The 24222-nt window shown below is 42.7% G+C and overlaps 1 protein-coding gene across 1 annotated transcript in view; it reads right to left on the minus strand.

Annotated features, from left to right (window-relative positions):
* The window catches only part of Utp20 (UTP20 small subunit processome component), an 82552-nt gene that overhangs the window by 25198 nt on the left and 33132 nt on the right, over positions 1-24222 (minus strand). The window contains exons 22-40 of the mRNA XM_028783101.1: positions 23787-23972; positions 20779-20869; positions 19872-19957; positions 19234-19359; positions 16327-16493; positions 14765-14973; positions 11493-11636; positions 10478-10557; positions 8354-8577; positions 7565-7709; positions 6480-6567; positions 5445-5588; positions 5166-5216; positions 4913-5065; positions 3676-3831; positions 3250-3390; positions 2719-2856; positions 900-1039; positions 601-683 (exon numbers count right to left, since the gene is read on the minus strand). Coding sequence (XP_028638934.1) covers positions 601-683; positions 900-1039; positions 2719-2856; positions 3250-3390; positions 3676-3831; positions 4913-5065; positions 5166-5216; positions 5445-5588; positions 6480-6567; positions 7565-7709; positions 8354-8577; positions 10478-10557; positions 11493-11636; positions 14765-14973; positions 16327-16493; positions 19234-19359; positions 19872-19957; positions 20779-20869; positions 23787-23972 — 2552 coding nt within the window. The remainder of the gene's footprint in view (positions 1-600; positions 684-899; positions 1040-2718; positions 2857-3249; positions 3391-3675; positions 3832-4912; positions 5066-5165; positions 5217-5444; positions 5589-6479; positions 6568-7564; positions 7710-8353; positions 8578-10477; positions 10558-11492; positions 11637-14764; positions 14974-16326; positions 16494-19233; positions 19360-19871; positions 19958-20778; positions 20870-23786; positions 23973-24222) is intronic.

A 24222-nucleotide genomic window follows, 5' to 3' on the forward strand; every position in this document is an offset into this window, starting at 1 on the left:
AAGAACAAAAACCCTTGGCTCAGCCTCATAAAGGATTGAGGTCAAAGATGTTCTTCCCCCTCGGCCTGGACTGTGAGGCTAACTGCACCTAGGGTTGGTCCAGTGCTGATTCAGGCTACTGTGGGTCAAGGGTCTTCGCTGTGTCTCCATGTGATAGGCATTCTGTGATGCCTCTCTGTCACACTGACATGACAGCACAGCACAGGTTGCTGAGAAGGATGCACACGGATAGTCCTGTGTGGGCTTGATGATGGTAAGTGGATGATTAATCCTGAGGCGGAGAAGTAGTGCCCTATCTTTCTGGGCCCAGGATCTCACTGCTGGTACTCACAGACAGACTGCCACACATTAAGGAGACAGACTTCTAGGGAAATAGACAGCATAGCCCTGATGTTATTAACATTATATACTTTAGATATATCTTCTGTACAGGTAAACAAGATGTTAAAGGAATAAACTATTCACTTCAGTTTCTTCCTGACTCAATAACTGGTCCTTACTACAAAGTGAAGAAAAAGCAGTACATTTTGCCATCTTTAATTATCATAAATTATTGAGGAATAAAATAAGAATCTAGTTTAAGAAAGTTTCAAAACATACTTTCTTCATTCTTAACATTTCCCATTTGTTCTTCTAGAGTTCTGTAGTCAAAATGGAATGCTTCCAACACAATCACCAGCAAACTGTCAAGAAAGATACAGAAATGGCATCTGATTAGCAATATCCTCTATGGTGGGGGGGGCAGGTACAGCAACAGTACAACTCTGTACCACATGACCATAACGAGCATCATCAATCATAACCACATTCACACAGTGACTGTAAGTGAAGATCCCAGGAAGACCCATTAAGGAAGCAGAGTTTAGGCTACATCTTAAAGACAAAGAAATTGACTATACCTGACAGCCAGTTTCTGGTTGATTTGCCCTGATTGCAAGACATGGATGAAATGTTTCAAGTAATAGACATATGCTGGCCAAGACAGGTGTCTGCAGATGGCTCCGATAGCCTCTGTGGCAGCAATGGTTATGTTTTCATGCTGTGAAGTAAACAGACAGCTTCAATGGACAGTGAGTGCTAAGAAAACACAGGTGGACTGGATACACTCCACAGGACAACAGGCCATCAGCAATTATCAGAAAAATAAAGTTGTGACCAGTGTAAAAAAACCACACTGCTCAGCCCCTTCAAATAGGAAAGTGGGACAAAAATGTGAATTGTCAGACTCTGGATGTCAAATACAGCATGATAGGACAGTGTTCCCCCAGAGGAAGGATAGGGAGTACTGCCATGACCTGAATTTACTGTACACAGAGACCTTTGGGGTTCCAGTGAACCCTGATGAGCCTGATGATATCTGAGTTACAGAGACAGAGGCAGGGCACGGTAGCTGCAGTGCACGGGGAGGAGTGACAGGAAGAAGAGCACCAGCTGCTTGAGGAAAGGTTGGGTTTAAACAGCACTGACCAGCATACCTGAGGAAGGGAAAAGGGCCACCAAAGCTCAGCCAACGATGGGGATACTCAGACCCCATCATCAGAGCGGCACAGACACCAGGGCACAGACATGTGGACAGACACAGTGGGATGAAGAACACAGCAATCATAAGCACGTGAGCAAGTGCACAAGACCTTCTCCTTATTTGACTTTTTTTTTTTAACAAGACAACTATTTATAAAGCAGTAAGAATATTTACTGTATATTGAAAATTAATATAGAGGCAAGTGATAAAAATCCTTCTGTAACCAGTAAGACAGCAGAGGAAAAAAATCATGAATGTCAGAACAAACCAACAGAAGGAATTAAAAAGAAAAAAGGAAATAAGGGGCAGGACTGTAGAGCTCAATCCAACCTTATTAAAAACGTTTCAGGTGCAAATTGTCTAGAACCAGTTCCCAGGAACAGACTGTCAGACTGGACAAAAAGGAGGGCCCTGGGAAATACAACCTACGAGTCACAAGTGGGTTCAAAAATAAAGGTTAAAAGATATTACAGCAACACTGAAGAAACCTAGGTAGATTCTATCCAGCTGCACTTTGTTCGTACTTCACAGCCTCTAGACTCTTGATTGATTGTGCTTACTGGTTTTTAAAGCAACCTTTTAAGGCTGGGTTTGGTGGTACAGGACCATAGTCCTACAACTAGGGAGGAAAGTTCAAGGCCAGACTGGGTAACACAATGGACCCTCTTGAACTCTCCTGAAGAATAAGGAGAGAAGGAAGAAGAATCTCACTTGCCTTGGTGGCTCATACCTAGTCTGAAGCAATAGGACCACTGGGAGTTTGAGACCAGCCTGCACCACTACACAGTGAATTCTAGGGCAGCCTGGGATAGAGTGAGACTCATCTCCAAACAAATCAACAAGCAAGAAACCAAGGAACCAAACAAACGTAAACATGCCTGCCATTTTTAAGGCCAGCAGTTGGGGAGCTAACAGGAGAGTTTCGAGTTCAGTCAAGGTCAACTTGGGTCAGACAGTGAGACCCTTTCTCGAAAAGCCAGAAATCATTTTAGAGATATAGAAATTTCTAGGTAGAGAATTTTTTATTTTGGTTGTTGTCCCATGTGTGCAAATAGTAATAAAAATATATTCACAATTTACATAGTATTTACCATGTATCAGACATAGTTCTAAGGGCTCTGACCTACTCGTGTCTAGTTATGATGATGAAATTAGTCTGGTTACTAAGGCTCCTGCTTCTTATACTAGCTGCTTACCTTGAGCATTTTCTCATCAAGAATTGGAGCCATGGCATAAGGCATGATGTAATTCTGAAGAGATTTAGAAGACATCACAACCTGTCCCTCCAGGAGCTGCTTAGCCAGTTTCTTCAAGGCTCTTGCTCGCCTGTGGATCTAGAAAGTTTGATAAAATATGCAATGGTTACCACATACTCTCTTCTAAAGCCACCCCTGCCTCAGCCCCAAGTGCTTTATCCATGGAAAGTTTAAAGGCAAGAAACCCTGGCCACGTACTATGAGAGCAGATACCTGGGTCTTGAATTACTTTCACATATAGAATCCATAGCACTTAACAATGGGTCTGAATTCCCTCAGAAAAAAATCGAAGAAGTTGACACTACTATGACTCCCAGGAGACCATCACCTTATGTGCAAATTTGCCTGCTGGTCATGCAGACCAGGGAAAAGAACCCTGACGCCTTCTTGGAACACGAAGGTCGACCTTTCCAAGGAGGCACAGTTGTGTGAGCTGTTAGTCTGAAGGCAGAAGGAAGCAACTGCATCTACCTGAATGTGCTTCATGTTCTCAAAGAAGTCCATTTCCGGGTCATGGTAATGAGTGAGCTGTACCAAGTCCTTAAATTCCAGTTGATTTGGAAAAGTTTGAATCAAACAGGAAAGGATCAGGGTATAGTCATGTTGAACACTCTGCAAATATCACATTGAGAAAAAACAAAAAGAAAAGTATTTTAAAAGAATTATTCGTTTCTGATAATATAAAGTAGATGAAAAAGCCCTTCATATTTTAAGTAAACTATTTCTTCCACTGTAAGAAAAGAAAAAAAAAAAACCTCTAAAATAAAAACCTACCCTCAGAAAGCTTGTGACAATTGGTAACTATTTTAATTATTTATACTAGACTGACTGATTTTCAACAGCAGAAGAGGGAGAATGTCCACAGACAGTAGTAACGAGAAGACACAGTTACAATACCTCTGTCTGGCTCTTCAGCCCTTTCCTCAGTTTCTCCAGGAGTGTCCGGTGAATGATCTCCTTATATTCTTTCTCCGTGACATTCAAAGCAGCTAGCCTTTTGATTATACTTGTCAAGCATATGCTGGCATTGTCACTCAAAGACATGTCTCCTATCTGAAAAAGAGAAAAAAACCCAAGTCTTTCTACTGCTGACTTTCATCTAGTAATACAACATAAACTGTTATTTCCCCAGAAATCAAAACCCTGTCAGAGCTACTGTGCCAAACTCTACTAGGAAACACCCTTGAGTGCCTCATGCTTTAGAGAGAGGCAGACGGAAGATGTGATGACCACAACATGGGACTCTGGGAAACATACACTGAGATGTGCTTCTCATTTCAGGACATGCTGTCAAGCATACCTTTAGATCAGCTTTACATCCCAGAGTAAGCAGAATAAAGGTTCACTATAGCCAGTTTGTGATTATCAGATCATCATGGAAAATGGCAGAAAGGAACATCTGCCTGGTGTAACTTGGATTAAAGGCCCCTCTGTCCTCAGTTTAAGAATGCAGTGAGTTGGTAAGGCAGTGTTTCTGCTGCTCTGAGTACTTCAGGTTAGCTAGCTTTAAGTTTTGAGGATTCTTCAGTCTCTCCCTCACATCTTGAGGAGTTACAGATGTGTGCTACCATATCTGGCTTTTTACATGCATCCTGGGGATTGAACTTAGGTCAGTCTTGACTGGCAAGTACCTTTACCCGATGAGCCAGCGTGCTGCCCTCACTGGGTTTCAGAATAGTAAGACAGCTGTGCAAGCATCATGGGTCTCTATCTCCTTCCAGACAGCTCTCGATAAGCAGTCAGCTTTTCTTTAAAACAGGGCCAGCTGTGTGTCACATGATGGTAGGGTATACTGAAGAGCTGGAGGCAGGAAGATCTGTGACTTTGAGGTCACTCTGGTCTACATAGAGTTCCAGGACAGACAGGACTCCACATTAAGACCCTGCTGTCCTGCCCCCCAGTGGTGAGTTACAGGAGTGGGCCATCACACCCAAGGCAGGCATCCCTTGGCAGTTTTTTTGAAGCGCTTCCATGTATTTATTAACATTCTCGGTCTTTCAAATCATGAGAGAAACATTTAAAAGAAATTTTACCCTAAAACTGCTTGTTCTCTTTCCAAAACAAACTTAGGAATTAAGTCACTGTATTTGGTAGTGTACCATTACACAGCGTGTCTGCCATGAGGCCCACTCACCTCCATATTATAGAAACAGCTGTGCATCACGGCGATGAGGTAGTCCGCATCCACCGTCGGCATTGCCTTTATGCTGGAGGTGATGGTCTGGAAGGCTGAGAATCGGACGTCAAAGTTGATGTCATCAAGATGTCTTTTATCAAAGGCATTAAGCTACGAGAAATGACGGTACAACCATATAAATAGAGGGATTATATCAATATTAATAAACCAATACCTTTGAAGCCAAAGAGAAATAAGAATTCTTTCTTACCTTTACGATATCCGTAATGTATTTTAGTCCACTTTCAAAATCAGACAGACTCTGAAAGGAAAGGGCAATATGTTTACTTTTGAGTTTTAGGAGGCTGGCAGCATTTCTGGCTGTGAGCAGCAGTTACTAAGCTGTAACTCTTCTGCTCTCCTCAGCCCCTACGACCACTCAACCTCATATGACGTCACACTGGAACAAAGGTGCTGGCTCCAATATTTAGGGGGTGGAAAGAAACAGCAATTTGAGATTAAAAAAAAAGAGAGAATGGGCATCATATACCTGGAAAACAGTACAGAGCAGCTGTCTTGACAACTTGTTCTTAATAACTGAAAAGAGTTTGGCGAGAGGTCTGAGGAAGTGTGTGGGATCCAGACAGTGCTGTAACAAGTTCTGCACTGTCACCAGGATGTCAAGCTCTGTATCCTGAGAATCAAGAGAAACTGCATTTCAGTAGCTCATAAAACTTCTCTCTCTCTCTCTCTTACACACACACACACACACACACACACACACACACACACACACACTAAACTCATGCAGGCATGTTTACATGTTCTGAGACCAGGTTTTAATATTTGTAACAACCCTTTATTTTCTGTCTCCTAAGTGTTGGGATTACAGGTGTGCACCACCACACACCGAGTTCAGTTTGTATTTTATGACAGCATTGGAAATAGTTGTGATTAAGAATTGAAAAAAATTATTTCATGGTATTTAAAACATTAGCATTTTAACTTAACACCGAATCTAGGATGTTACGATTTCTTCCTTTAGCACAAATCAAGAATGCATGTGGTTTTGAAAGTCTCTTTGCTATCTGATCTCAGTGGCGTTGAGGGCAAGAGCACGCTGAGGAAAAGCTGCTCTTCTGGTTGGCTCCAGATCCGTGGGCTGATAACCACATGACTACCTGGTCTAGGATGTTTGGCTCACTGCTGACGCCTGACTCATGAGCTCTTAACTCGAGTCAATTAGGATCAGAAACTTGTGTTTGAATATCAAAGGAGAGACTTTTCACTCAATTTTGCCCATGTGATCTATATTGGTGACTCCACAATGCACCTCCTGGTTTCTACTGTTGTTTAAAAGAGGGAGAAAAATCCTGAAATGAATGAGAAGCTAAATGAAGGAGACAGTTTTACTGAGGTGCAGAGGATGGTAGCCCAGTCTCCCTCTATTTCAAATGTTTTACTTCTATACAGTTTCAAGTTTTCTGGAACAAATACTCACAGGATTTAAGCAATAAAATTCCCCACACAAGTCAGCCTAAAACAGCATGCTCTGAACACAAAGTAAGCATCCTCTGAATAGTACCTGAGCAACATTGCCCCGGAGGAGGAACGGAAGGAGAAGTGTAATGAGGAGAGAACACTGTTCTCTGTCTTTCATAAACTTGCTTATCCTAAAGAGGACAAATGGACACGTTAGGAAGATGTGCAGGAAGACGAATCTCTAACAAGCTAAACTGCAGAAAACCAGCAGGTGTGTGTGCGCGCGCGCAGTGGGTGCTCTCACCCTGGCTACTGTTATAACTCTGACAGTATCTGGGTCCTGATGCCGGTGCTATCATTGCCAACTCAGGCTTTCTTATTTTGCAAGGAAATATTCTCAGGCACTACCCTAGAAGGTTTCATACACGGTATTTCAATGAAATCCCGTAACAGCACAGTGACAGAGAATTCCTCTGCCCCATTCTGTTAGAGACAAAGAGAGGAGCAGCTGTGGTGTGGCCAGGAAGCAGCCACTGGGGGGTGAGACTCTGGCCTTTCTGAGCCCAATGGCCTATCATGTCTCCACCACCATATCTCCTGGGATGAACTTCAGCAAACTCTGAGACTCAGAAACATGAGTAAAACATGCTAGCTTCTAGAAGATCCTAATTTATCATTTTTATGTTGTTTAGAGTAATAAAAAGTTATCAGTAAGTTTAGTAACTCTCACATTAAAATTTAGGATCCAACAGTTTCTTATTACTAACTCTGTCCTTTCAGAAAGTGATTATATATTATTAATTCTACTGTCAAAGTCTTTAAAAAACCAGGCTGACTCTTTATGCAATTTGTTCTTCCAAGTATTTTTAGTGATCTAACAAAGCTTGAGACTTTGATTAAGCAGATATGCAAAGGAGGAACAATCACACTTTTTGTTTGACTGGGGACTGGAAGATGTGGCGTGTGCTCCACTCAGAGCTACAGTCCTGCCTGCCCCTCCTACTCCACCCCCATTGTCTTTCTTCTGTCTGATGTTTAGTGCTAGAGATTAGACCCAGGACCTTACATACATTATTAAAGACTCATTCTTTTCTAATTTGTTCAAAAGTTAACTGAAAGCCTGGACAAAGGTTTAAAACTTTATACCACGTATGCTAACTTCACCTTTCAGTACAAATCCGCACTTACTTGGAAAGAATGCCGAGCTCCTTACTGACTTGAACCCTGTTCTTTTTCTTCTTCACCTTCTCTGCACTTATCGTGGTTTTGCTGAGATACTGAAGAATTGCAGGCACATGTGGCAGAATCAATCTCCCTCCTATAGTGACAGGCTCTGAAACAGTGATGTCTCAATTAACTCTTCCTCATCATTATATAAAATGTTCTTGATGACAAACAAGGAAACCATTCAATTATTAATGGACATTTACATTTCAACTCTAGGGGCTGCTGAGATTACTCAGTGGTTAAGAACACTGGCTGCTCTTCCAGAGGTCCTGAGTTCAATTCCCAGCAACTCATGGTGTCTCAAGACCATCTAGGGTAACTGATGTCCTCTTCTGGTATGCAGGTGTGCATGCAGACAGAGCACTTGTACATTAAACATACAACCCCTCACTCCCCCCCAAAACCACACATTTCAACTCTAATCACTAAATAACCTTTTCTTCTTCAACAGAGATACATCAGTAGCTAAATTACCAATGTCTGTAAGACCTGGAGGGTATGGAAGTTACAGCACAGGAACTGCCGGGCTACTGTAACAACAAGAATTCAGGTGGAACAGTGGACAACATTTGCCAGTGTCCTGGAGGACAGCTGAGACTTCCTGGCTGGAGAGTAACCTACATCCCTACATGTGCAAAGAATTTGAGACTACACATGCCTCTGAAAAAAGAAACTAAACTCTACCAATTCTTTTCTGAAGGCAACAGCCGCCTACGATTGTGAGTCAGATGCTCTGTGCACCGCACACACCTGTGTTCTCTGCTACGTCGGCATACACACAGCCAGTTACCGGCAGGCTCAGCACTGTTTCTGTGGGCTCGAAATCTGGAAGGTTGAGGAGATCGTCGACTATCTCCATTATAATGCTAGCTGTGGCATCCGACAGGTTCTTTGCTGAGAGAACTGCAAAGACATTGGTCAGGATATCACATTCTGGGTGCCCAGGTCTCTGTTTAGCCAGAAGAGGGAAATATCTGCAAGGAGAAAGACATTGTAATAATCACCTTATTTCTCAGTATGTTATGTTTAAAACATTCCATAAGAGTTTCTACACCAATGTTTGAGAAATTACTTTAAAATCTAGAACTCAATGGCTAATTCTAACAGTCTATAGCCCTGTATTAGTTAGGTTTGCACCTATTTACTTATCTCTATGACATCTCTATGACACCCCATTATCTCACATTACAGATAAAGAAGGGCAGACCTGCTGCAGCCACCAAGCTGTAGTAAGAAGCAGCAGGGCTGAGACGGAGTCTCACACATGCCAGGAGTGCTGCCTCTTACTGAGCTGTAGCCTCATTTCTAATATAATTGAAGGGGCGGGGGAGCAGTTTTGAGACAGGGTTTTTCTGTATAGTCCTGGCTGTCCTGGAACTTGCTCTGTAGACCAGGCAGGCTTCAAACTCAGAGATCCACCTGCCTCTGCCTCCTGAGTCCTGAGTGCTGGGATTAAAGGTGTGAGCCACAACAGCCTGGCAAGAGTAGCATTTTTATGAAGTAGTTTTGACACACACACACACGTGTGTGTGTGTATAAAACTTTTTGTGTGTGTGTGTGTGTGTGTGTGTATAAAACTTTTAGCCAGGCGGTGGTGGCGCTCGCCTTTAATCCCAGCACTTGGGAGGCAGAGGCAGGCGGATTTCTGAGAGTTCGAGGCTAGCCTGGTCTACAGAGTGAGTTCCAGGACAGCCAGGGCTACACAGAGAAACCCTGTCTCGGGGCCCCCCCGCAAAAAAAAAAAAGAAAAGAAAAGAAAAAGAAAAACTAGGTATACAATATGGTCCCAATTTTGTGAACACCAATAGCAAGATTTTAGATAGAACCACCAGATCAGTATCAAAGCTTTACCCAACACAGGAGTTTTACAAGGTAACAGTGATCTAGAAAGTCTAGAATGCTCCCAGGCTCTTTCTAGAGTCTCCATTTCAAGTAAGAACTGGGGAAAAGGCAGAATTGAAATTCAATGAACAAATGAGTATTTTTTAGGAAAGAATGCCAAAACATGGTGAATTTGTGTGATGATATCATCCTTGTATGACCTCTACTCTACTTCTTCCTTAGCCAGGTCAGATCAAATGACTGAATCAATGACCACACACTGGAGGAACGTATGACCATGCCTTTCGACTTTATATACTATAATTTTCGTTTATATCACATTAGAAGATGTAATTTTACCTATGTCCCCAGTCTTTACTGTGAAGTGTTCATATATTCCAGAGGACATATGAAAGCCCCCTTTCCCAGCTCTGGACCACATGGGCCACAGTTAGGTTTCCTTAAGAGCTCACTCTACGAACACTCTAGAAAAGTTGGTACTGCAGGAGCTGAGAGTGAAATAGTGGTCTCTAGAGACCAGGAAGCAGGGCGGAAGGAGGGCAGAGAACCACGCTTTGGGACTCTACTGCACTGCAGGGTGACACAGGCTACATGTACTGTGGATTTCTAAAAGGCTGCAGGTAAGCATACTAAATGTTTTTACTAGAAGGAAAAAATAAATTTGAGTACATGTGTTCATCCTGACTTTTACACCACACAATGTATTCATGTACTGCAACATACCTCATAAATACGTTAAATTTATGCACTTATTTTTTAAAGTTTGTCATGTATCTTAGATATTTGTTTTATCTCATATTCATAGACAAATACATTTATTAGCATTTTCTAGGGATACATCATACATCATTTTTAAGTCCACTAGTTTTCCCAGCACCCACATAGTGGCTTACAACCACCTGTAATTAATAGGCTCTGATGCCTTCTGTTGTGTCTGAAGACAGCTATAGTATACTCACATACATAAAATAAATCAATCTTAAAAAAACAAAAAAGTCACTGTTCCTTTTGAAAGGAAGGAAGAAGTCTTACCTTGCATTTCTGCTCCAGATACTAATTAGTTTCAACAGAGGAGTAGGCGAATACTGAGTCTCAGATCCAAGCCTGCAGATCTAGGATAGCAAATAAAGGCAATATAAACCACAGACTTATCGAAGACACAAGAGCAAGCAAGCGGTGAGCAGGGTAAGCAGCACAGTGGTGTGTGAAACAGATCAGGGCAGAGAGCACACATAGAGGACAGATGTAGAGAGACAGAGAGGGCAGAGAGCACACACAGAGGACAGATATAGAGAGACAGAGAGGGCAGAGAGCACACATAGAGGACAGATGTAGAGAGACAGAACAGAGCAGAGAGCACACATAGAGGACAGATGTAGAGAGACAGAACAGAGCAGAGAGCACACATAGAGGACAGATGTGGAGAGACAGAGAGGGCAGAGTGCACACATAGAGGACAGATGTAGAGAGACAGAGAGGGCAGAGAGCACACATAGAGGACAGATGTAGAGAGACAGAAAGGGCAGAGAGCACACAGATGTAGAGAAGCAGCAAAATAACAGCAACAAAAAAATGGCAGGCAGGGTGCATGGAGTGTCTACATATTGGAACCAGCTATTTGCAGTTTCAAATGGTCAGAACAACCTGAATTTACACAGCTAGAAACTACTCTCAAAATCAACCTCCTCTCATTGCCTTCTTAGCTAGCTAACTACACTAGTTATCATGACAACTGGTCACAAGCAGAGACATCAGTAAAGACATGCAGGACAAACAACACACACCTTGCCTTGTGCTTGCTAGCATGAGGGGCTATGGCAGTTAGGTCATGTTTCTTTAAGGCACACAGTCATATTCAGTTAACCTTTAGTATAAAAGCCACTGACTCTTGACCGTTAGGTCTAACTCAGTGTTCTAACAACCTGCAGAGATGAGTCTTGATGTAAGACAGAGTAAACAACGTTCATGTCTGGGTGGACTATGCTGGTAAATTAAAACTAAAGGGAGAAGTAGAAAGGCCAGGCAGGATGTAGCCATCCCGGTTTACCTGGGGCCAAACTGCACCATGAAACACAGCATCAATCTCTTCTGCTCTGAACTGATAGGATTCCCAATCCAAAAAGATATCGGTGACCATCTTGATTCCCAGACGTCTTAAATTTTTCAGTGGGTTAATAAACCTCAGCTGTATCTGTAAACAAAGATATTTTTCAAGCACAAACGTCACACACATCCACAGCTGGCGGGCACGTGTGTGCACGAGCGCACACACACACACACACACACACACACACACACACACACACCCTGGTCTCTGTAGAGAGGCCCTCTTGCTCGTGCGGCAGGAAGAGACTTGGGCTGGAGAACATGCTCAGGATTTAACAGCACTGGCTGCTTCTGCAGAGGACCCAGGCTCAGTTCCCAGCACCCACATGACAAACAACTTTAACTCCAGTTCTAGGGGATTCAATGACCTTTCTGGCCTCTGAGGGCACTGCATGTACATGGTACACAGGTATACAGCCAAAATACTCATATGCATAAAACAATAATAAAAATATACAGACGTGCCTCTGTAGAGGCACAGAGGCTGGAGAGTCACAGCAAATGCTAGCCAGATATCATGTCTCCTTCCCTGTGTGGTGTGAAACCACAGCAATGCAGCCTCAAAGCAGAATTATTCAGTTTCCATCAATGGCATTATAGCCATAGTCCATACTTACACAAGGGACTGAAAATTATGTATAGTTCAATATGCGAGGAGTTTTATGAACCTGTGAAGGGCAGACATTACGCAAAAGGCAGAATTTCCACAAGACTATTAAGGAATGAATAGGTTTAAACTCAGAAAGGAGAGGTGAGGGCCTCAGAGTGATGCCTTCCAAACAAATCATGTCAAAAGCCCAACAAATCAGATAGGACTCAAACTCTGATTACCTTTCTCCTGATCACTATATTGTGGGTGTTAGAGATTTAAATGGTAGCACTTTTATCTATGACTTTATTTACCTACAGCTTTACCTAAGAATCATCCTGAAACTTAGGGCAACAAAGAAAATCCTCTTATGTAGTTAATGTCTTTTTTTTTCCCTTTCGGTTTTTTTTAGACAGGATTTCTCTGTGTAGCCTTGGCTATCTTAGAACTCACTCTGTAGACCAGGCTGTTCTTGAACTCAGAGATCTACTTGCCTCTACTTCTCCAGTGCTGGGATTCAAGACATGTGCCACCACCAAAGAACGTCAAGTCTGTTTCTAAGGCACCATGAATAAAACAACAAATCAAGGGAAGTTACTTGGCAAGAAAAGCCAACATCAACCAACAGAGATACCTAAGTATACAATAACTCAGTTTAAATTCAAGTGACTATGAACAAGGATAGTCTTCATTTGCTCTATAAGCAAGGATCATGAAACCTCACACCCGGTCTGCCGTGATCTAATTACCTCATTATTCAAGCTGCAGAGGACAAACACAAGAAGTTACACAGTTACAAGGTACTCTGATGTGCTTCCACGCTATTGGGAACACTTGATGTCCCCTGCCTCAGGTTTGGCAGACAATAAAAACAATCACTGATACTTTTTAAAAACATGGTACTGGGATCATTTGGAGCAAACAACCAACCGGTGTTAGGAAACCTCAAATAGATGCCTCACTCTGCTCCACCCCGGCTTCTCCTCAGGGCGGCACAGGCACATTCTATCCATTTCTAGAGCTACAGTTCCAGCTGTCCAGCTTAATCCACAATTGTTGACCAAACTAGAGGAAAAGCCGGAAAATAGGCAGTTGGAGATTTTACGTATATTTATATATGAGCCACTGCTTCAATGTACAAACACCACAAAACCATTTACAACCTTAACAACACACATTTCATGTCAGCCAACACCCCAGGGGCTATCAGAGTCATAAAGAGCAAGTGTATAACTGAGCTCAAACAGACTCAGACAAAACCACCATGGACGACTCACTGTGCCTCTTGGAGGAACGCCCTGGACTCCTTTAAAAGAGCAAGAAGCTCCAGTCCGTGAAAAAGCCTAACACCTCGCTAACTAATGAACCATGAAATTGCACAAATGACCCTCTGAGTTACGAAACACCGGCTTGCGAGTGAGGCCCATCACTGAGTAACTTCTAAGTTAATCAAAAGTCCAAAGGGTGCATCTTCATGATATAACACATGCAGACACTTCTGCTTGCTCTAAAGCACAAACGGAAAGTCTCATCTGCTCCTCTGAATCTGTATATAACAGAACTTTCCGTGACCCCTTTCCGGAGTCACCCTTCGTTCTCCAAGCCAAGCCTCTTTCCCACAAAGCAACCAAGGCATTTTTTTTTTTTTCATTTTTGACTCAGGGTTTTACTATATGCCCCTTGCTGTCCTGAAACTTAACTATATAGACCAGGCTGGCCTCCAATTCAAGAGATCCACCTGCCTCTGCTTCCAGACTAGGGTCAATACACCAATGAGTAGCCCGGGCTAGCCTTGAACTCATGATCCTCCTGGGTTTGCCTCCTTAAGTGAATGCTACTGGCATGCCCAACCACAACCGACATAAAACAGTGTCTTTATCCATGCCCCTGCTTAAGGCATGTAGGAATCCCCAGTAGGTGTACGTTCATCCTTTCATGTAAGTCCCTGCTGTATCACCAGTCTCATTCACGGGATGCTTCCCATTCTGTCTGCCCTGGACACCTCTGCTTTTCTCTCCTTACAACATACCCAACTGTGCTATCTTAGGGGGTCAGCTCTGGTGAACCATTTCATCATCAAGGCCGATTTAAGTATATCCAAAAAGCAGCTTAAAATTTTGGCGACCAACTTCTACTTAAGACTGCATTTGGAAGGCACTGGGTATATTATGAATCAACAGAGATGATTTTTTTTTTTTTTTGACAAACTGAAATTTACAACAGATTCAAAGGCAAAATCTGAGGCTGGAGATCTTTACTTCAAATCCAAAGTGCTCCAAGAAGCCTTCAGTGCATTATAGTGTACAAATACTTCCCCACTTTCTCCAAAGTAAGCTCAGGGACACATTCCTATTTTATCAGAACAGGTCTGGACTACAATTCAGCATAAAACCTAGAGCATTCACCTCTCGGTAGTCAGCCAGCTAATTAGCTAGTCCTGCTCACCACGCTGGTTATTTATTCAAAACACTGCACTGGCTTCAGCATTAATTTCCTAAAGGGTCCATGTGGCTCTGCCTCAACATTAAGGGTTACGGAGGGAAAGACATTAGTGATTCAGACTCTAACCCAACTCCCAAGAAAAATTCTCAGTTAGAAGCAAGCATCTGCGGTAAGCCTCTCACCTTCTCTCGTTGGTTGAGGATGTGGGAGACGGTTGCTGTCATACACAGCAGGATCTGCAGGATCTTGGGAAGGTATGCGCTGATGAGATGACTGATGTTCTTCAACACGACCTCCAGGCTGTTCAAGACGCCGTGCTGCCGCCCCAGAGGGAGAACTTTAGACACATCCAAATCTTCCACTGCCTGGATGACTGCAGAACAGCAGTCCCCTAGTGAAACGGAGAGGGCGTGACGTGCGGTGAAGTGTTAGTCTACTGCAGACCACAGCATCCCCAGCTCTCTAAACAGCGCCGTCTCTCTAGTGGTGTGTTATTTATAGGTGCCAGCACCCTTTTCTCAGGTATTATCTCCCAACTCTTACCAATGCTTAGTGAGCTATTTTAATGTTGACATTTCAGAAAGGGAAACTGAGGGATAAAGAAAGATAAGAAGTAGTCTGAGAGCTGACTCTGAGTGTAAATCTCACCTGGTTTTATTTTATTCTTCCTCTTATTTCCTTTTTTGAGACGGGGTTTTTCTACTCTGTAGCTCTGGCTGTCCTTGTTCTCACTCTGTAGACCAGGCTGTCTGTGACCTATCAGAGATCCACCTGCCTCTGCTCCCACATGTTGGAATTAACGGTATGCATCACTACACCTGGCTCACCCAATGTTAAAAACACTATTCCTCAACACTGAAGTTACTGAGCTCTGCTGAGTTTGGCGAGTTATAAAAACTCATAGAAGACTAAGAATAAAATTTCTTTTTTTTCATTTAATTCCAGGTTAATAAAAACAACAGTACTTTGTAAACAGCCGTTACAATACTGATTGCAGAATTTGTTAAAAAGATCTGAATTGATACTGCTTAAGCTTCCAGAGCCGTCTGCAATAAGACGATGAATTACTAATGTACAACTTAGACCGCCTAAGCTGTATCCTCTGTATCCACCCTCCAGGGGGGGCACCCACCCAACAAAATGCTGGTACTCATTAGAGTCACTCTCCTATACACTGAACTGAAACAAAGTGCATTATACTACCAAAGAAACATTTATGTTAGGCTAAGCCAATCAATTCTGGAACCGGAACAAAGGATTTTATAGTCAGAAAGTTCTGAGTTCAAATCCTACCTCTACCAGTGTTCTCATTTGTAAAATGGGGACAATTATGTAATGAGAATTCCTGTGTTTGTTTTAAACGTCAACTGATGCCTGCAACGTTATGTTAAAGTAAGGGCTCAAAACATCTAGTCATGGCAAGTGCTCTAGGACAAACGTCACACGCTATGAGAGCAGAAAGCCAGAGCTTAGCTTGCACTATTACACACACTTCTCCACTGCTTTCCAACTGAGCTGAGGACCTGGGACTGGGAGGTAGAGACAAGCCACTGCTCTGCAAGCAGATGATTCTGTGAAATGGTCAGTGACTAAATGGCCAGTGGATTACAGAGAGATAAGCACAGGTGACATCATGGGGCCGGGGTGCGGGAAGCAGCAGCCCCACTACAAAGACTTACATCCAGGAATGGCATAAATTCACCACAAAGGTATGCATTTGTCGAGGGAGGCAGCAGGGACCTACCGTTCTTGAAGTGCTTCACAGGCTCAGACAGCAGGTCTAAGAATAACTGGATCTCTTCAGGTTGGCTCCCCGCGAGGAACCGCAAAACAATGGCCATGCGGGTTCCCGAAGCGGATTTGCCCTGGGTTTTACTCCCTGTCTTATTCTTCATCCGCCCATACAAAATTCTGCAAAGTCAAAAGAGCATTATCCTCACACATGTTAGACATATCACTAGCTGCTTGTCTCCATACAGGACTGTAATGAGCACCTCCAAAGAGTACAACTGATACAAAGTCAAGAGAAAAGGAAAACAGGTATTTGGAAAAACAAACAGAAAAAGGCAAAGAGAGAAAAAGCAAAACAGGCAAGTCAAGAGTAAGTTAAATCAAGGAAAAGGGAAACCAGTAAGAAAGACATTAAAAGGAATTGAAAAAAGAGTCTGAAAAAAAAAAGGAAACCAGAAAGATTTAAGTTAAAATCTAGGAAAGAACAGCAAGAAGTATTTAAAAAGAAAAGAAAAAGCGGCGGAGGCAGTGAGATCTCCGTGCGCTCCCAGCCAGCCAGGGCTGGACAATAAGACCCTGTCTCAAATCAAACAATAAACACAACAAAATCATACAGAGCTCTTCTAGTTTTACAAGCACATTTTTTAAGCTTTTAAGGAAAGATATAATTTCTATGCTACAGTTTCATAGTATAGAGAGAGGAGGAAAACATTTTTTAATGGAAGTTCATAAAAGTAATGAATAAGTTAACGAGTGAGAATAAAAAGCAGCACTAATTTTGCTTATAAACATAAAACATCCTTTCCCATTCCCCTCCCTCCCAATAAAACTATACACTAGACTAACCAATAAACACAAGGCACAGCATTCCTTCCTTATCTTCTTCCTTGTACCACCTACACTGCCCTCGAACCCGCCTCCTAGGATTGCACGGGTGCAGTGTCCCACTAGGCTCGAAATACAGTTCTCTTTTATTTTCCAAAGATGACTGTTATCTTATTTTATGTGTATGTTTTGCTTGCACATGTGTGTGCCTGGTGGCCACAGAGGTCAAAAGTCACAGACAGCTGTGACCGACTAACAGTTTTAAGAGCTGGTGGTCAGACAGTCCTCTGCAAGGGCGCCAGTGCTCTTCCACCGAGCTGTCTCTCAGCCTGCCAATCACATCTCTAAACACAGTTCCAGCTGATCTCTCACATCACCTAAGCATAGCCCAGGGAACGCACCAATCCCAGCAGGGCGTCAACAGGAATAAACCAGAAAAAAAAAAAAAGCAATGGACCATTTTAATACATGCTTACTAACAATATTTAACACCCATTTCTCATAAACCTTCAGATATCTAATAAAAAATACTTTGTTTGTTTGAGACAGGGTCTCCCTATGTAGTTCTCTATCTGATCAAGAACTTGCTATGTAGACCAGGCTGGTTTTATACAGATATCAACACGCCTCTGCTTTCCTGGTTTCTGGGATAAAAGGTATGCAACCCAGCTAACTGCTACATCTTAGTATGAGAAAATGTACTGACAACACTCAAAACTTGAATATATAGTTTAAAATGATTTACTACTAAAACACCTTTAAACTATTAGAGACCTAAAGAATTTTTGTCTGAGTTTACCTTTGGTAGTTACTAATTTTAGAAATTAAAACTGAGCAATTTATGAATTCATTAAAACAAAACATGTTTATCACATGTTAATATAAATAACATTTTAATAAAAAAATTATATGCCCCAATATCTCACCACTAGTGAGACTAGAGGTACTAGTCTATTTTCTGACTGGCTTTACAGAAGATGACCAGATGTTCACGTCACTTCAGAATCTAACCCACTGGAATGGAAAACTCATCTGTGTTAGAACAGGTATAAAGAAACCTACAAATAATTGTGGCTATTTCATTTTGACACTGTACACAATCTCAGCAATCGCCTACAATGTGGAATAGGAAACTCTATCAACAAACTCTATAACGTTTCACTAGAATCTCCTCCTCCTGAGCTTCCACACCCTGAACCTGTGACTGCATCTGTTACCTGGAAAACAATGGCTGAAGCAGTCATGGAGAAAGGTCAAAGGCTGACACTTCTCACCGTGAACCAAAAGAAGAGGTGTATTAACCAATTTTTAAAAGTACTGTTATCCACTTCACATGTTTCCAAGTAACTGGGGAACTATCAGCTCACTGGAACAGACAGAAGTTTTCCAAAATCCTAATTTTCATTTGACAGTTAACATTTAGTAACTTGAAACCAATCCTGTCATTTGTTTTTTTTTTGAGTTGTCAAGCTCACGGCACTGTTTAAGGAAACTCCTGTGAAATCCAAGTTTAACCAGAATGATGCTTCATTATCTAGGTTTTCAAATAAAAATGGTGTTGCATGGAAAAAAGGGCACATCTAGTTCAGCTTGCAACTCACACACATAGACGTCACTCTGAGATAACCCGTGTGCAGCAGGAGCACCTCACACAGCCTCCTACGTCAGCACAGACAGTAGAACGGTCCATACTCAGAGGGCTCTCCAGAAACTAAGGCTCTTTTGTCTGCACTTTGTTCTCCAATTATGTGTCCATGAAGACTCAGAGTGCAGTTTGGAACCAATGTCCAAAAGATCCAGGTAAAGAAGAGAAAAAGCAGAACTGGAGATGAGGCTCTGCAGGTGGAGTGCTTGCCCAGCACACACAAGGCCCTGGGTTTGAGCCCCAGGAGCAAGCATGGCGATGCATGCCCGCAATCCCAACAAGAGTTCAAGGTCATCAGCTACACAGAGTCTGAGGCCAGCCAGGCTAGGGAGACTCCACTTAAACAAACAAAAAGCAAAAACAAAGAAATATTCCCATTACAACTGCTGCAAAGAACCACATAACTATTAGAGCTGTGCTTTGATTCACATTTTTATGCAGTATAAATACCTCATCAGAATGGGAAACAAATCTGCCCGGTGGGCCGCTTTCACCACAGTGTTATCTTCCGAGATGTTGAAATGCACGATCTCTTCCTTAAAGCTTCGGTCGTCCAGCAGCCTTTGTAAGTTTTCCCTTTCAAAAGACACAGCACAACCCATCCCTCAGTCCAGGGCACTTTCCAACGACAATGGAAAGAGCAATATGTACAAATACAGCTAAAACATAGTAAGTAGTTCACACTGAGGCTCACACCTGGAAGGACAAGCCTCACACAATGTCTCTAAATTCCAAGAGGTAAATGGCTTAGAAGGGATTAGAGTTGGTCCATAACCCTGACGTTTAGGAGAATATGACACAAAAGCATTACTCCTTAGGCAGTACCATTCCCTAGGTAATCGCAAAGGTTTTATGGAATTATGTTAACAAGGACAGAGAAATGTTACCACTTTGTAAGACATATTTTTAAATTAATAATTTCTTTTCCATTTTCTTATCTACAAAGAATAATTCCACAAATACACTTCTGGCTTTCATTTGTTGCCTGGAAATAGTTACGATCACTTCGGAGAGGGGGACTTAGGCCTGTAAGCCGTTACTTCAGGCTTCAGGTAAAAGGCAATGTTTCTCTAGTGTATGTTGCTCACCTGTAAGGGAGGATATGAGGATGCCTGTAGGTCATTATGCAGTCCAAAGTTATTTTTTGCACGGCTTGATCTTGGTGTAGCAATAACTAAAAATGACATTTTACAGAATAAGTTAATGAAGTAATACATACACGAACCATGAAATAGAAATTTAACTAACCAAATAGTAAGACTCTACCTTAAAAAAAAAAGAAGAAGAAGAAAGAGAAATTGAAACTCTGACCTGAATTCTCTGTGTGAGCCTGGACTTTAACCACCTGTGCTGGTCCTGTGACAAGGACATCCTATACTATATACAGTTAATACACTATACAGTTAGTAGTCAGCACATGGCAAGAGGGGACTCGGCTGCAGTTGCTCTGTTAGTAAGTTTAAAGGACTCTTCCTACGGCCAGAGGCTTCTACAGTCAGTCTGCTGAGCAGATTAAGTTCCTCCAAAAGACCGTCCACATACGAGAAAGTTCACTTCCTCAGGGCATTGTATCTTCCTGTCATCTTTTCTGGAGTTGTGGATAATTATAATTACAGGTCACAACCATTTCACATACCCACTCTCATTCCACTGAACAGATTTAGAAATGTGAGTCCCCTCCATGGCTGAATTAACATGAAGGAATGGCAGCCAGTCATCCTTTCTATGATATAACTATGACTTACTGTTCTTACGTCTAATACAGATGCTCAGCGTCAGTCACTCCATACTGAAGTTGACTTCAGAGTCAACTAAACTAGTGCAAGCTAAAATTGTACATTAATATGATTTTTAATGTATAAGCCTACTAACAAAAATAGTACTTAAAATCTAGAGATGGGCCCTATCCACAGCTGTGGAAAACCCAAGCTGCTCTGGTAAAGAAAATGTGAGGAAAGTTGAGGGGTCAAAGCACACAGAATTTATTAGACTTACCTGAAGATATAATTCATACAATTTGGATTCTAGATATAAGGCCCGTGGGTTTGAAAACTTAGAGAAGACTTGCAAATGAGCAATGAGCTGCCTAAACAGAAAGAGAGGTTACCGTAGCAGTAAAGAACAGAGGCTGTCTTGAAATAACATCGCCCACCACTTTAGTTTCTGACAAGTATTCCAAACAGTCTACCCAAAAGTCTGCTGCTAATCACCAAAGCAAAGTGTTAAGATTAAGAGATTATTTTCTGGAAACTTCACATCTCAGGCGGCCTCTCTCCACAATCCAGGTTTTGCACCACAGTAAACTTTCAGGATGTGCATAGAAAGGCTAGCTACACCAAAACTGGAAAGTAGGTGGAAAAAACATTATGCTCTCAGAAGGTGAGCACGGATGATTTGGGGACTTATTCCTTGGTGAGGTTCCACGCCTCAGGCAAGGAAGTGGCAGAATTCACCTGCCTCTTGCTCACAGAACATAAACACGGAAGGCATACGACCAAGTTTAGGTGACGATGGCTCTTGCTTGCACAACTGACAAAACATACAGCAAAGCTCTGGGATTGAGAGGTAAGAGGAAGCTAGGACTGTCCAGAGCGAATGCATTGTCTATGGTGCAGATGGAGAACCGTGTCTGCCTCATGTGCCCACCTGATTCCCTAGGACATGGACTCTGGGAGGCAAGGTCAGAAAGCTGGTCTATGCACACTGAGATAGCACCAAGGGTCTCATTATCAATTTGTCCACTCACCTTCCCTCTTCCCGCTCCAGGGTCTCACAGACTCACTAAGTAGGTCTGGTTTGCCTGGAACCTGCTATGCAGATCAGGCTACTCTGAACTTAGAGATTTGCTTGCATCTACCTTCTAAGTGCTGAGATTAAAGGCAGGTATGTGTGTGCGTGTCACATAGCCAGCACAATTTATCCACATTTTCAATGATGATATCTGGCAGCAATATTCTAGGTTTGGGTATAGGAAGTAGATGAATTATTACAGAATTTCTCTTTTTCTTCTTTCTTTCTGTCCCTGGACTATATAGATGAGATTCACTGTCAACAACTCGTACCCCCACCTCCAAACTGAAATTATTTGTGTGCACTACCATGCCAGGCTCATAGAATGCTGTCTGAGCACAGAGCCACATACCACATACATGCTAGGCAAGCACTCTGCCAACTGAGCTACATGCCAAGTACTTCTTCATTTTTAGTGTTTTTAGACAAGTTTCTTTAGAACACTTCAACGGACCAGGAAAGCAGTTAATAACAAGAATACCACTTGTACCTCTAGGGATTATAAAAGCCCCTTATGATTTTCATAAGAAAGAACTGGAGCCGGGCAGTGGTAGCACACACCTTTAATCCCAGCACTTGGGAGGCAGAGGCAGGTGGATTTCTGAGTTTGAGGCCAGCCTGGTCTACAGAGTGAGTTCTAGGACAGCCTGGGCTATACAGAGAAACCCTGTCTCAAAATACCCCCCCAGCCCCCCACCTCCACTCCCACCCCCCACCCTGCCCCCCACCCCCACCAAAAAAAGAAAGAACCATAAAAAGCTAAAATCCAAAGCAAGCAGAGATTTCATGATACAAGTTATTGTCAGTTATGAGAGTTTGAGATCACCCAAGGTATCTTCAGTGAAGAACTAGAAGTACACGTTCAAGGATGAACAGGTTGTCTCAGTGGGTAGAAATGAGGCCAGAGCATTTGTAAAGAGTGTGTGCAGGCCCAGGGGTGAGAAAGGCCACGGTGTGACTGGATAAATGGCTTATTCATTTATTCAACAAACATACAGTTCTAAGTAATCTTTTGCTAGGGATTATGCTGATAGAAACCGAGGAGAGAAGAGCAAGGAACTAAAGTTACACGGCAGAGCTTGGCCGTGACCCTTCCTGGGCCTTTATACACTCCTTCTGCTGGCTGACGGGTCCCTTCCCTCTCTAATACTGGCTGATGCCAGTCTTTCATCTGTCAGCAGCAAAGGTATCCTTCCTGTGAAAAATTTTCTCCCAGTCTTTGCCTCAGTCTTTGTGGTAGAAGGAAATAACTCTTTACAGTGTTTCCAGAAACCCCATAAACATAATTTGACCAGCCATTTGACACACTCTCACATTGTAGATGTTCGCTGTTCATCTTTGCTGCCCTGCACTTAGCAAAGAGTACTGGCGAGCTACCAAATGGATAAATCTATAAATGGCTAGTATTGAAACACACAAGTGAGATCTAAAAGTTTAAGAGCAGCGTCAGCCTGGTGGATCAGACCTTCAATCTAAATAATCTTTGGGTAAGCTTTAGGTAAGCTCAACGAGCCTCTGAAAGCAGGCCTTTTTTTCCTTCCTCTTTTTTACAGTTTGGAACCATTTAGGTAAATGAATAACCAAGGGAACTGGAAGATGCTGAAGCACAGGTGAGCAGCAGGGGCTAAGTCAGAGGCAGAGGGAGATGCTGACAAGAGGCCCTGCTGCCTGCTTCCTGCTACACAAACAGCGTCCTAGCCTGCAATGCTCATCTTTAAAGGAACCATGACAAAAAAGAGCCAAAGCAACAGTTCCTCACGTCCTAAGAGTCTGTGGTGAAACAAGAAGCTAGTCAGTAATTGTTCCAAAAACAGAGCAGCAATCCTCATGGTGCCCAAGAGACTAAAGAAAGGGGCAAAAAGATCCAGAAGAGCAACATGAGATTTACTGGGCCATAATGACAGAAGTGTGGTCCTGGGTAGCACCGATGCCAGCAGACCCTCATAAATGTCACTTGTATAATTCTGGGCCTGCCTGCCTTTATCTTTGATGTCACAGAACAGCACAGCCAGTTTTCCATGCCTGGCACCAGTGTGTTTCAGAGTAAGAATCTCAAAAGACTGATGAAACTGTCAGGAGAATCTCAGGACAGCATGTCAACAATTATCTGAGGAGTATATCTTTTTGAAGCTATTTCCCAGGCAGACAAGAAGAGACTGCACTGTTTTCCCTACAAGCACAGCTCCATGATCAGCCAGTGATGGGGAACTCACTTTGCTGCAGCCCTTCTTGTCTTCTTCTTCTGGGGCGCTTCATCTGTGGGCACGGCCTCTTCCTCCAGTTCTTCATCCTCTACAGCAGCAGGTTCTTCCTCTGCTTCCTCAGCCACTGCTCCTCGGCCTTTTCTGCGTAGATCCTGAGTAGGAGCAACTTGCAGATCTGCTGGATAATACTCATTGCTGTAAGACGACACATTCGAGAACAACACAGTCAGGAGTGCTCATCAGAAAGGCATCCATAGTACATGGGAACGAACACACACAGACGAACACACACAGAGACACACACACACACACACACAGACACTCACACACACACAGACATACACACACACACACACACAGACACACACAGACACTCACACACACACACACACTCACAGACACACACACACACACACACACACACACACACACACACACACACACA

The sequence above is a fragment of the Grammomys surdaster genome, unplaced genomic scaffold (assembly GCF_004785775.1).
Source record: "Grammomys surdaster isolate TR1022 unplaced genomic scaffold, NIH_TR_1.0 958, whole genome shotgun sequence".
Taxonomy (NCBI): domain Eukaryota; kingdom Metazoa; phylum Chordata; class Mammalia; order Rodentia; family Muridae; genus Grammomys; species Grammomys surdaster.